This window comes from Canis lupus, chromosome 1 (assembly GCF_048164855.1).
Source record: "Canis lupus baileyi chromosome 1, mCanLup2.hap1, whole genome shotgun sequence".
Lineage (NCBI taxonomy): Eukaryota > Metazoa > Chordata > Mammalia > Carnivora > Canidae > Canis > Canis lupus.
This window is the reverse complement of record NC_132838.1, coordinates 111,994,290-112,007,381: the sequence shown is the minus strand read 5'-3', so window position 1 is coordinate 112,007,381 and position 13,092 is coordinate 111,994,290. Positions and strand designations below refer to the sequence as shown.

Here is a 13,092-nt window from a genome sequence, read left to right as displayed (position 1 = left end):
TGGCTATAGCTTGGGGTGTTAAGACTGACTGGGCCACATGCCTCTACTCACCCAGCAGGTTGGCCTGGACTTCTCGGTGTGACCGTAGTAACAGGGGTGCAGTGAGAGGAAGCCCTAATATGTGAACTTTTTCCAAGCATCTACTTCTCTATTAAAGATTTATTTATGAGAGAGAGAGAGAGAGAGAGGCAGAGACACAGGCAGAGAGAGAAGCAGGCTCCTCACAGGGAGCTCAATGTGGGACTTGATTCCTGGACCTGGGATCACACCCTGAGCCGAAGGTAGATGCTCAACCACTAAGCCACCCAGGCATCCCTCAAGCATCTACTTCTATCGTGTTTGCTGTTCCAGGCAAATCATGTGGCCAGGTCTAGGGTCAGAAGGGCCTCTCCAAGAACACAGCTACAGAGAGACATTAATGGGCCAGGCTGCTTCCAGAGCTGGGATGCTTTACTGTTGTAAGCTCTCTAAGGTCTAAATGCCTTGTTTCCACCTGCACCACCCTCCCCCCTCCCCAACATACATACTTGCAGAGTCTCTGGATTCCAGCTCAAGGGGTTCTTTCCCTCACCACCCATCTTTCCTCTCCTAGGACCCAGGAGTCCCCACCCTTGGTCTCCTCCTCCTTCAGAGCCAGTACTATCTCCAGCCCTTTCCTTCCCCAGACCTAAGCAAAATCCCAAGCATCTTCCCCTTCAAACCCCAAAAGAAAAGACACATAGTGGTATCTCTACTCATTTTTATTGACCTCTTCAAAAAGCACCACAGGCCTACCACACCCTGGATTAGCCCTCCCTGGTTCCCCACCCCAATGGATACAAGTCTCTTCATCATTATCCAGAAATGTATGAAACTCAGCTAAGGTGATGAGATTGTCTCTTCTACTTCTGCTTCTGGTAATGGATGGCAATGCCAAGATGTAGCATACATTTCCTGGAATTCTTGCCTTCCAGGGTCTTCCAGCCTGGAAGTATGATGTTGAAACACCCCGAGGGCAGCAGCAATCCGTTCTCAAGGGAGTCTTAATCTTTCTGCTTGGATGCTACCAGAGACAGAAGCCTCACTAGCAACGTTTAGGACTCCCTTCAAAAGTCATAATTTAAAAACAACCCTTCCCCCAAATTAGTCATGACACCCAAGAGTGTCCATATACACATATAAACTCACATACACATATAAACACAACCAGCACTCCCCAAAAGAGACATAGGCAAACAAAATTGGGTCTTGCTTTCTCAGATATGATCTCTGGCATGATCCCCATTGGCATGAGGGCAGAAGGAATTTGAGGGAGGGAAGCACAGGGCAGAGATGTTAGGCCAGACCAAATCAGAGATGGTGTGAAAGTGGCAGAAAAAGACAAGGGCACTCTGTGAGCAAAGGCATGGGCATGAGACAGAGGTGCCCAGACTAGAGTTGTCTGGGTACTGCCTGGGGCCAAGGGCAAAGGCAACAAGACTTATGTTCGAGCTCCTCATATGCGAGGCTTCTCTGGACGGCTGCAGCATGCTGACATGTGCGTGTGTATGAGAGAGAGAGAGAGAGAGAGAGAGAGAGAGAGGCAGGGGGGAGAATGCATGTACATACACTATTCCTACAATTACCCTGTGAGGTAGATACCATTTGCTGAGTGACTTCCCCAAGGTTGCCCCAATGTCAGGAGGACTGTCTGACCCTAGAGCTATGTCTGTAGAATTTCCTGTGATGATGGGAGTATTCTAGGTCTGTGCTGTCTAGTACTGTGGCCACACATCACATGTGGCTACTGAGCACTTAAAACATGGTTTGGGTGACTGAGAAAATGGTGTTTATTCATTTTTACTTAAAAACTGATATGCACCTCAGTTATTGGGAAACTGTTCAATATAACCGGGACAACTTGGGTGTATGAATCTCTTTCTCTATTAATGAACTTTAGGAAAGCTAAACAGGAGTACTTCTGATGAGAATTTATCATCTGAATGAGACATGTGCTAAGTGCAAAATACACACCCGATTTCAAAGACAGCATGAAGGAATGGAAAATATCTCATTCTTTTCTATATTGATTACATGTTGAAATAATGTTTTGGGTGTACTGGGTTGAGTAAAACATAACTAGTTTTCACTGTTTTCTTTTACATTTTTACTGTGGCTGCTAGGACATTTCAAATTACAGATGTGGCTCACAACCCGTTTCTGTTGGACAGCACGGCTGTGTACCTCTCCCACTTTCCCATGGCTGGCATTCCAGATTGAGAGGTAGACAGTGTTGTACTGGATATTACAGAGATGGGCAAATACCTTTCCCCGAAGCCTCAAAGGCCTTTGAAGACCATGTCTGAAGCCATTCAGTATAAAGCCAAATGCTTTTTTCCACCCTCAGCCATCTCAACTATGATGGGATAAATTGTGCCAATGGTAGGGGTTCGAGATGGACATGGGAATACCATCTGGCAAAGGACCTGTCTCTCAGATCGGTCACCCTTGTCTCCTGCTGTCAAAGAAAATAGGATCTTGCAAGTATATACGGTTCTCGTCCGGCCCTTTCATTTCTCAGATGGAACATAAGGCACTGGTCCAAGTCACCGAGAGTGACAGTGGCAAAGCCGTGCTTGCTTCCCAGATCCCCTGACCTCAGACAGGAGCTTTCTCTCCCATCAGATGCTTGTTTCTCCCCACCTTGCTCATTTTCCCTGTCTTGTGGCAAGAGGCCGACAATCTAAATTCCAGTCTGCCACTGACTAATGAATGAAAAGAAATAATTACTAAGCACCTACTGTGGGTCAAGCACTCTTCTAGGTGTTAGGGGTAGAGCAGAGAACAAAACAGGTAAAAGGACAATAGCTATTAAATAGGTAAATAAATAAATAAGGTAATTGCCTACAGTAAAAATTGCTGCAAGGGAAATAACTGGCTGAGAAGAGTAATGGGGGCGTGTGAGCTGATTCAGTTACACTGGACAGGGATGGCTTCTCTGAGGGGACGTTTGAGTGGAGATCTGCTTGATAAGAAGGAACCAGTTATGGGAAGATCCGGGGGTAGAGCATTCTAGGCAGAAAGAACAACAAATGCAAAGATCCTGGGGTAGGATCCAAGGTGGCCCACCCAGGCATCGGAAGATCAGGCTGGTTAGGGGATGAGGTTGGGGCCAGACCACATAGGACCCTGCTGTGTGTTGTTGGGCCTAGAGCCTGCCCTCCCTGGGCTTTGCCCTCCCCATCTCTCATAAAAGAGATGCTACTTAATGGCCTTTTGGGTCCCCCTTTCCTGCTTTTTGATACAAGAACTCTGTAACCTGTGGCATCTTTTCTACCTATAGTTGGCAGCCTAGAACATTCCAGGCACTGTGGTTTCTGCCTTTGCTTCACTTACGGCACACTCCCACCGTCTGGAACACTACCTCGCTGTTCTGTGGGTCTCTTGCTCTCCGCAGCCCTGTGTGTACACCAGAGGGCAGAGCCTCTTGGGGACACCTGAGGTAGCCAACACAGAAATATCTGTCAGTGCAGCATTATAGCTGCTTTTCCAAAAAAGGCAGGAGTATAAAATATCAAGGCCAGAAAGGGTTCGGCTTAATGATAGAAGAAATCAAGACCAAAAAGAGATAGAAACCACTCAGGGAAAGGGGGACAAAGGAACAGACACACCAAAGATCCCTTGAATCACTCAGCACTTATAAAAGGGGGGCGGGTAGTCATGTCCCTTTCCAAACTCGCACTGAGAGAGGTGATTGCCAGGGTCCAAATCCATAAGGAATTTGTGGGAGATACCTCTGAGGTATGGGTTCCTGTCCTTCACACCAGAAGGCCTCATTCCTGGTCTCTGGCTACCCCCAGGGCCCACCATGCCCAGACCTCTTGCCTACTTCCCTCGTTTTTCTGGGACCATCCTCCCCACAACAGCTGGGAAAAGAATCTGGCTCACCAGGCCCTCCCCCCCCCACCCCCCAGCAGCAAATAACAGACATCTCTCTATTCCTGATCAAAGGTTCTGCAGCTCTTTTGCACAGTCCCCTGTTCCCTCCTGTAGATGGAGACTTCCCACCACCCAGCAACTGGAATCTTAAAGTCCACCCCAATGAATTCAAAGCCCTCATTCCCTTCAAGCACCCAGCATTCTGAGTGGTGGCCCCCAGCTCCGCTACCTCAGAGGCCCAGACATCCCATGCATCTGGACCCCCCCAATCCCTATCCCTCTAACCAGGACGTGGAGTCCTCAGCCCCTGGGGGAGCCAAGCAGGAGGGACACTGGGCACCCCGGCAGCCCCCCAGACCCGCGTCCCACCCCTCACTGCGCGGGCACATGGGGTGCCAGCACCGCCTCGGCATCGGCCTGCATCTCGCTGAGGGCCTGCAGCAGGACGCCGTGCGCCGCGCGGTAACCCAGGCCGCCGGTGGCCGCCGCGCCGCCCGCGGGCCAGAGGAAGGAAAGGGCCCCCAGCGCCGCGCCCCCCGCAGTGCCCTCGCCCGCCCACGCGCCCAGCCTGGCCTCCACCTCGGCGCGCGTCACCGGGCCCGGGAAGTGCGTCCGCTCCGCCAGCTCCCCCGGGGTCAGGCCGAGCGCGCGCTCGCGTCGAGCCAGCGCGGCGGGTTCGAGCCCCAGCGCCCGCCGCCACTCGGCCAGCTGACCCCGCAGAAGCGCCACGTCGCACGCCCAGCCTAGGCCGGGTACGGGCGCCGCCGCCGCCGCCAGGCTGGCCAGCAGAGCCGGCCGCCACGCCCCGGCCCGCAGCGCCGCCGCCTTCATGCGCGCCCCGTGGGGAGACGCGGGGGGCAGCGCCAGCAGCAGCGCCCCCGCCTGGGCCGGGGGCAGCGCGCGCCGCAGCCACTCGCAGAGCCCCGGGAGGCCGCCAGGCCGCAGCGGGAACACGGGTGGCGGCGCCTCCTCCAGCACCTCCCACGTCTCATCCTCGGGGCTCAGCGCGGCCGCACGCTCCGCGTCCCCACTGCCTGATTTCTTCCCGCCACCGCCAACAGGCGGCACACTCTCGCTGCCCGCTTTCTCCGAGCCTTCCCCGCTGCCTGCTTTCTCGGAATCTTCCTCGCTACCTTTCTGCAATCCCGGGCCACGTTTCTCCCTTCCCTCACTGCGTGCATTCTTCACCCCCTCTCCGCCTGTGTTCTCTAAGCTCTCGCAGCTGGGCTTCTCTTTCTCCGCCTCGTCCTCTTCCTCCAGGTACTCTGGATCTTCGCCCTCACCATCTGTTCGCACGCCGACCAGCGGCGCATCTGGCAGCACGAAGGGCCGAACCTGAGCCCAGTCCTTCTCAGTGGGGGCCCCCGGGGTGACTAGGATGAGGGCGTCGTAGTGGGTCGGATGGGGGGTGGCGGCAGCAGTGCCCGCGGAGCCCAGAGGTACGTGCCAGAGCACCACATTGGGACGCTCTGGGGCCGGGTGGGGCGTGGGCCCCGCGGGCATGAAAACAGGCTCGGCATCTGGGTCACCGGGATCCAGCCCAAGCAGCACGTTCAGCACAAGGCTCACATCGGCGTTGCCGGCCACGGCCAGGTCCAGCCGCGCGCTGCCCAGTCGCTCCAGGCCAGCGCGAACCCACGACAGCGCCGCCTCCAGGCCACCGGTCTCAAAAGCCTCCCGCACGGCCTCCAGCTCTGCCGCACCCAGTACCTCGAAGCCATCCTGTGCCGGGGGCAGGAGCCTAAGGGGACAGGGAAAGGGAGGGTCAAGAGCAGAAGAGGGTTTAAACGCGGGAGAGCTGCATTATGGGGATGGGACCAGACTAGGATGATATGGGTGGAGTTTTTGAATAACCTCTGAAAGAAGACAGAGGAGCCAGACTCATCATAAAATATATAGGAATTAGGGCTTAAAGCAGGGGGAAGGGGACGCCTGGGTGGCTCAGTGGTTGAGCGTCTGCCTTCAGCTCAGGGCGTGATCCCAGGATGGAGTCCAACATCGGGCTCCCTGCATGGAGCCTGCTTCTCCCTCGGCTTGTGTCTCTGCCTCTCTGTGTATCTCTCATGAATAAATAAATAAAATCTTTTTAAAAAACAAAAAAATAAAATGGGGGCAGGGGGGCAGGTTGGTTGAGGTCAGGTTTCTGACAAAACCTAAAAAGGGAAACCTGCTAAATCTTCTCTGAGATTCAGTCTTTGGGGGAGGGGGCACTTTCCCAAGGGCCTTGCAGGGTTAAGAAAGGCCAAGCAAAACTCCTGGAAGATGGGGCTCCCGCAAAGACTGACTTGCAACTGTATTGTGGGCTAAAGGAAAGGCAAGCACCTTTGGACCGGAGCAAGGTCACCCAGGGCGCTCTTTGCAGAGACTAGGTTTACTGAGGCGAAGAAGGGCCAGTGAGGGGAAAAGCCTCGCTTATTAGTGCTTACCAAGGAGTGGCTAAGGAAAAAAGATGTGCACTGACCCAGTGGGCCTCATTTGGACTTCTATAAAACAGGTGGCCAGGGATGGGGGGGGGAGGATTTAGGAGGTAGCCAGCGAGTGGGCATAGAAATGAGATGGGATTGGGATTAAAGAAAGGCAGAGGGGGAGGAAATCCAGAAAGGGCAAGGCTCACTGAGGGTGTGGCTTTACAAGGACTAGTGTAGCTTGAGAACAAAGCTGAAGGTGGAGCAAAGCTGAAGGTGGAGAGGACGAGGAGGGCTCGAAAGTGTGAATCCCTGGGTAACATCTTGGCGGGGATCGCAGGCTTGTGTGCTGAGTAAGCCTTCCTCCAAACTTTTGCCATGGGGGAAGTATTTGGGCATTAGGTCCTCGCCTCTCCTAAAATGCTCAGTGAAGCAGGGCTTGGGACCTGAGAATGCTTGCGGGGGGCAGAACCTGGGAGGACGGGTCAGAACCTCGAGCTGACCTTTTGGTGGGGCGGAGCCTAGAAGACAAGAAAGGCTCCAGCATTGAGTGCTGGCTTGGAGTGGAGCCTCGCTGACCTCAAAACCTGCGCTGAGGGGCAGGACCAGGGCCAGAGAGCAGGGCCCCCAGCAGCTATCCTGTTAAGGCCTGCCCCAAACTCACTGGGGGTGGGGTCTCGCGATCTCAAAGAACATTTTCTGGGTGTGAAATGTAAAGCACTAGGCCTCAAGTCCTCGCTCACCTCTGCAGCACCTCCGCCTGGCTCCGCAGCGCCACTCGCAGGCGCTCCAATTCCTTGCAGCCGTCTCGGCGGCCGCAGTCCGCGGGCAGCACGAAGAGAGCAGCGGCCCCCAACCCCGCGCCGTTCAGCAGGGCCGCGGTCTGATCCCGGGCCTGGGCTTCATCTTGTGACTCCCCAGGGCGGAGATTCCGCACAGCCAGCAGCGGGGTCCCTCGGGCCAGGGCGGCCCGCGCTGCCTCTCCCAGCGCTGGGGCCAGGGGCTCCCCGTTCCCCTCGGGGCCGGGCAGCACCAATACCAGCACGTTGGCCTCCGCCGCCCAGGGCCCTGGCGCTGCGGGCGGACAGCTCAGCTCGCCCAGGAAGAGGCCAGGGCCCAATGCTCGCAGGCTGGGGATCCCGGAGTCCGGTCGGCCCTCGGGAATCTCTATGGTCTCCACATTCCCGTCGCACAGCGCTGCGATCAGCGCGGACTTGCCACAGCCCGGAGGCCCCAGGAACAAGGCGGTCACGTCACCCCGTGGCGGTGGCATACCTGGAAGGCAAGGGGGTGGTGCAGACCCGGGTCAGGGAGCACTCGACCTTTTTCTTTCCTGGTCTGCTCACTCTGTCCCCCCTCCATTCTTGCGTGTCACTCCCAGGGAAACATCCGGCACCCACGCCCTGTCTATTCCCCAAGGACCCGGGTGGCTTGTCCGCCCTCTTTCTGGATACATTTAAAAATATATATTTTATTGATTTGAGAGAGAGAGAGAGAGCACAGCCGGGGGGGAGGGGCGGAGGGAGAAGCCCACTCCTCGCTGAGCGGGAGCCTGATGCGGGGCTCCACCCCAGGACCCCGGGGATCATCACCTGAGAGAAGACAGACGCTCAACCGGCTGAGCCGCCCAGGCGCCCCACTCTCTCGGTTTCAAAATCTTAGACATCCGGACCTCCAGGCCCCTCCTCCCTCAGGGACATGGATGTTTTTATTCCCGCACTCCTCCCTTCCAAACCACTAACCGAGCAAAGCGCTGGCAGTCACCGGAGAGCGCGATCCGCGGCGGCGGGTCAGCCGCTGAGAAGCCCCGCCCTTGGGGTCGGGCGGACGGAGGCCGAAGAGGTTAGGGCACCCCGATTTGGGGCGGAGGGGCGGAGGGGGGGCCGTCCAGACCCGTTCCGAGGGCTCTAACCTGACGTCACTCTTTTAAGGAGGGGGTGTGTCTTGGAAGCGTGACCTCGGGGCTACAGCCCTTGGCGGCGGCTGCGCAGAGCAATCGAAGCGCGCCGGCTCCCCCCTGCTGCTGCCGCGGGGCCCCGAACAATGAGGGAGTCAGAGCGCCTGCGCGCCAGCAGCGCCCGGCCACATTTGCGCAAGAAGCGGAGGTCGGTCCGGCACGGGCGGCCGCGACGTCATCATAACGCATCCCGCTGCGGGGAAGGACCCCTCCCGTTTCTCTGAGGACCCGGCTGGCGCGACTGCATCACTGCCGGATAGTAGCCGGGCTTTCGGCGTCGAGAGGCTCCTCCGGCGAAAGGGCGTGGGAGCCCCTGGGACCTTGAGCCTCGGGGGCCCTACCCCGCTTCCCTCCGGGTGGCGGCGCTGTGACGAGCGGCCGACTGGCGCCACGAGAGCTGCCCGCTGCTGTCCGGAGAAAAGCCGAGGCCTGGGGCTACCCGGCCTCGGGAGGAGGGAACCGAGGCTGAAGGCGCGCGTGGGAGGCGGGGGCCCGGGGTGGAACGAGGGTCACAGGATGTCAGAGAAAGATGCCTCCCGGGAGGAGGCGGGTTAGACCCGGGGCGCCACTACCTGCCTCAAGACACGTGGGAGAGCTGGTGTCAAGAGATCAAGGGTTCCATGCCCGCACTTCAGGGAGTTAGATGTGGGAGGCCAGAGGTCTCACGCAGGTCAGACGGCTCCACGGGGTATCACAGGCCTGGGGAGTCGGATCTTTTGAGAGGGTCGAAGCTTCCCTGAGGAGAGCTCCACCAGGTTAGAGTTCAAGAGGATGGCCTCTTACGGGGTGGGGTGGGGTGGGGTGGGGGTGGGCGGGAAGCAAGGGGAGCCTGCCGGAGGTCATAGGATTGCGGGCCCCTTCATGCAATGGATACATGAGCGACTTCACTTGATTTACTGTCCTGTCATGCGCGCTGCTCTCTTGACCAGAGGGATCCCAGGCGTTATGGAGGACCCGCATCTCGAAGGGGCCACGGAGCAGCAGGATCCGTCCCAGGAGAGGAGTCCCCGCAGCCCAGGAGGCGACATCTGTGAGTGCTGCTGGCCAGACGGGTGGGGTGCTGGAGCCGATGCTAGCTAGCTAAAAGGATTTCAGTGTCCCAGGCATGTAACAAGCACTCGCCTGCTGCAAAGGGGCTGTAATAAATGGTTTATAAGCTGCCCTACCAGGAACTGCCATTCTCTACCCTTACCTTTATTGTGCTCAGATGTACCCATCCCGCTCTGGCCACGTAAGTTCGAATGGGCTGCAGTTTGGACGGACAGAGTGGCACCCAGAGAGGCTTGGGTGGGAGAAAATGTTGGACACTGAGAGAGGAGACCCGAGGTTCCAGTGCCAACTCTGCCCCAGACTTTGGGTGTGTGACTTGGGCTCGGGTTTCCCTGTCAAAAGAGGTTGCCACTACTCAGGTGACACGGCTGTAAAGGGGATTAGTGGCAGAGATGGGGAAGGTTTGATATCGGGGAGTCTGCTGTTAGCAGAGGTAGCCAGTTTGACATAGGATAGCAACAGCTTCTACTGAATGCTTACTAGGTGTTGGGCGCTTTCTAAGAGTTTAACCTTCATTATCTCAGTCCTCCTGACAGACCCAATGGAATTGGCATTGCTTTCAGATAAGGGAACTGAGGCAAAGAGGTTATCTGGGACAATGAGCTCCAGTGTCAAGGTCCTCCGGCCAAAGACCACCAGGAACACACCTGCATTTGAACAAGTTGGGTTTATCACTCATTGCACTGAGGAAGCACACACACCCTGAAGCACTGTGGGGCATCTCAGTGTTAGAAAGGACTTATCTTAGGTGATTTGGGAGAAGGTTCAAGGAAGGGTTTTGTTCCAATTAAATGCTGCCAGTAAGTAGGGGCAAAAGATAGGTTGGCTGTGTAAATAAATCTTATCCAGGAGGGGGGGTACAAAGGCTCAAGCTGTGATTGATAAAGCAGCAGCAGCCCCTCCTGTGAGCCAGGATAGGGGGATGTTTGGTCATTTTTGTGGCTTGGACAATGTTCATGTTTTGTCTGTGTTCAGACGTTACTCTGGCATGGTCTTGATGTGATTCATCTCAGTCACAGCATGGCTTTGTCTGACAAGGTTCTGTGAAACTGCTTCTGTTCAACAGGAGAACACCAAGGCCTAGCTGTGAGTGCCAGGCCAGCCCCTGTCAAGCTGCTTTTCTCTTTCTCAATACGAGTAACCGCAAACCACTGTGTAGCACTGTTCTAAGCACTTTATATGAAGTAATAACCCATTTACTCCCTCCAACAACCCCATGAGGTAGTTGTAACTGTACTGATCAGTCAACCATACTGATATGGTTATGACCCCATTTTCCAGATGAGGAAACCGTTGTACTTGCCTAGGAAGTGGCAGATCTGGGATTCAGTGCCAAGTAGTCTGGCTCCAGAGGCTGTGCTCTAATCACATGGCTCTGCTGGGAGAGCACACTCCCTGGGTTCCATTCCTGACTCCACCATTTCATTTCCTAGCAAGTTGCCTAACCTTTCAGAGCCTCAGTCTGCTCATCCATAAAACGTCCTGTAATAGTTTGCCTGTGCCACTGTCCAGCCCTGACGTACAGCTGGCATATAGTAAGCACTGAATGTAAATTGTTGGCAAGACCCTGGGGCTTGGGAGAGGTCCTGGTGACTCTTGCTGGCTTCCCCCGACCTCTCCCCACGTCCCTCAGGCCACCTGGGGGCCCCGCAGTGCACCCGCTGCCTCATCACCTTCGCCGATTCCAAGTTCCAGGAGCGTCACATGAAGCGGGAGCACCCAGCTGATTTCGTGGCCCAGAAGCTGCAGGGGGCCCTCTTCATCTGCTTCACCTGCGCCCGCTCCTTCCCCTCCTCCAAGGCCCTGCTCGCCCATCAGCGCAGCCACGGTCCAGCAGCCAGGCCCTCCACGCCAGTTGCACCCACCGCTGCCCACCCTACATTCCCCTGCCCTGACTGTGGCAAGACCTTTGGGCAGGCTGCTTCTCTGAGGCGGCACCGCCAGGCGCATGAGACCCGTGTCCCTCCAGGCCCCTTTGCCTGCACTGAGTGTGGTCAGGACTTTGCCCAGGAAGCTGGGCTGCATCAACACTACATCCGGCATGCCCGGGGGGAACTCTGAGTGAGGGTTACACCCTCCCTAGGGCAATGGGTGTGTGTGGGGGGGGGATGGGTTCTGTGGCTGCTAGAACCCACCTCTGATAAGGGATGGGCGCCTTGGAAGGATGTGCTTCCCTCCCTGGACAGGCAAAGGACTCCTGATAAATAGGACCCAGAAGATGCTCATCTCCAGATTCAGTCTTTGGAGGACACAAAGGCCTTCAGGGATATAGCGAAATTAGTGAAATCTTTTAAGAGAAATGAACAAGCAAAAGGGAAAATTGTTATTTGTATCTCCCTTGTTTCCAATTAAATAGTTTGAAATCACAACTAGCTGCAGATTGTGTAATCACCTTTAATTCTTCCCAGATGGATGCCATGAGCTGTAGGAGCAAATTCCCCCTGGTTTTGTGCCTGAAGGGGGACAGGGAGGGTGAGGTGTGGCGGGGCTGTAATGTCCCTGGAAGGGTCTCAGATGTGGGGAAACTTGGGCCTTTGGGGTGCGGTAGCAAAGTTGGGGGCTGTCTGAGTCATGTGGGGGTTGCAATTCAAGTCCCTGTCTTCTCCCATTCCCTGTCACAGTCTTTCCCACTCACTGAGGGGCCTTGGTATTTGGATTTGGGCTCCTTCCCCAGTAATCTATTGCCCGCTTAATTTCATGTACCATTCTAGTCATGGAATATTTTCTAGATGTTTAGGTGAGATGACATGAATAAAATAGCAAATAGTATCTAAAAACAGAAAAGATCTGTATTAAAATGTCTAAACCAGAAACTCTGGCTTTTGAGCAGGAATTGCCAGAAAATATAAGAAGGGCATAGTGAGGGGGCTCAGTTGGTTAAATGTGGGACTCTTGATTCTGGTTCAGGTCATGACCTCAGGGTCATGAGATCCAGCCTGGTTTCGGGCTCTGCTGAGCAGGGAGCCTGCTTGATTCTCAATACCCACACCCCCGCCCCCTTTCATCCTCCACATGCATGTGCACACGCACGCTTTCGCAAAATAAATAAAAAGAAGGGCACTGGGAGGGGGGAGCTCAGGTCAGAGCTGGCCTGGCCCTGTGGGGAATCTGGTTTGAAATCAAACAGGGATACCTTCTGTTTCCTGTTGTATTTGGCCAACACTGGGAGAGTTCCCATTAAGATCCTATTTTCAGCTCTTGAAACCCCTAACCCTGGGCTGGGTCCCACCAGGCCAGTACTGAGTGTGGTCAGGACTCTGGATTACCTGCCCTGCCCCCCTTAGAGACCCCGGTTGATGCCCTGCATACAATAATTACAGACACTATCTGAACTGAGGGATGTTTTTAAAGCCCATAGCTGAGGTAAATTTGGTAGAGGATAGCTGTTTCCCAATTTTTACCTAGGTACATGGTAGCTACTAGCACTCCATTTCCCAGGGTTCCTTGCAGCTAGGTGTGGCACGGTGACGGAGTTCTGGCTAAATCCTGGGTAGAGTTCTCAAGCTTCAGAAAGGGACACGCCTTTTCCTCCACCTTCCTGCCTGGAGTGTGGACATGGTATCCAGCCATCTTGGACCATGAGAGCAATATATGGGATGCCAGAGCCGCAAGACAGCAGAAGCCTGGGTCCCTTGTTGACTACATGGAGCAGAGTCGTCATACCAGCCCTAGAATATCCACTTCCATACGATCATATAAGAGAGAAATAAACCTCAATCTTGTTTAAATCACCATTATTTTGGGTCTCTGTCACATGCAGCATAATTTACAGCCTGTCGGTAG

At 55.3% G+C, this 13,092-nt stretch overlaps 2 protein-coding genes across 6 annotated transcripts; one reads left to right on the top strand and one right to left on the bottom strand.

The window, feature by feature from the left end:
* Positions 1–722: 722 nt before the first annotated feature.
* Positions 723–9,021, bottom strand: IRGQ (immunity related GTPase Q). 2 transcript variants are annotated; one of them, XM_072775507.1, is made up of 3 exons: positions 8,045–9,021; positions 7,046–7,577; positions 723–5,638 (listed from the first exon to the last, which is right to left on the bottom strand). In XM_072775507.1, the coding sequence occupies exons 2-3, from the start codon at positions 7,573–7,575 to the stop codon at positions 4,270–4,272; spliced, it is 1,899 nt and encodes a 632-aa protein (XP_072631608.1). In that variant the 5' UTR covers positions 7,576–7,577; positions 8,045–9,021; the 3' UTR covers positions 723–4,269. The 2 variants fall into 2 exon arrangements, with proteins under 2 accessions (XP_072631608.1, XP_072631618.1); XM_072775517.1 differs by lacking the exon at positions 8,045–9,021 and adding an exon at positions 7,895–8,038.
* On the top strand, positions 8,239–11,678 carry ZNF576 (zinc finger protein 576). Of its 4 annotated transcripts, none has more exons than XM_072775567.1 (4): positions 8,304–9,014; positions 9,189–9,289; positions 10,591–10,844; positions 10,943–11,678. In XM_072775567.1, exons 3-4 carry the CDS (start codon positions 10,679–10,681, stop codon positions 11,368–11,370), a joined length of 594 nt encoding a protein of 197 aa, XP_072631668.1. In that variant the 5' UTR covers positions 8,304–9,014; positions 9,189–9,289; positions 10,591–10,678; the 3' UTR covers positions 11,371–11,678. The 4 variants fall into 4 exon arrangements, with proteins under 4 accessions (XP_072631678.1, XP_072631668.1, XP_072631657.1 ...); XM_072775556.1 differs by having other exon boundaries at positions 8,306–9,014; positions 9,873–10,844; XM_072775546.1 differs by having other exon boundaries at positions 8,306–9,014; positions 9,834–10,844.
* Positions 11,679–13,092: the final 1,414 nt, after the last annotated feature.

Bases quoted from the DNA above. Each gene is read 5' to 3' on its own strand.
- IRGQ (XM_072775507.1), bottom strand. From the start codon at position 7,575: ATGCCACCGCCACGGGGTGACGTGACCGCCTTGTTCCTGGGGCCTCCG. The intron at 5,639-7,045 runs GTGAGCGAGGAC...CTGTCCCCTTAG, and splicing joins CAGGCGGAGGTGCTGCAGAG to GCTCCTGCCCCCGGCACAGG.
- ZNF576 (XM_072775567.1), top strand. From the start codon at position 10,679: ATGGCTCTGCTGGGAGAGCACACTCCCTGGGTTCCATTCCTGACTCCA. The intron at 10,845-10,942 runs GTAAGCACTGAA...CACGTCCCTCAG, and splicing joins TGACGTACAGCTGGCATATA to GCCACCTGGGGGCCCCGCAG.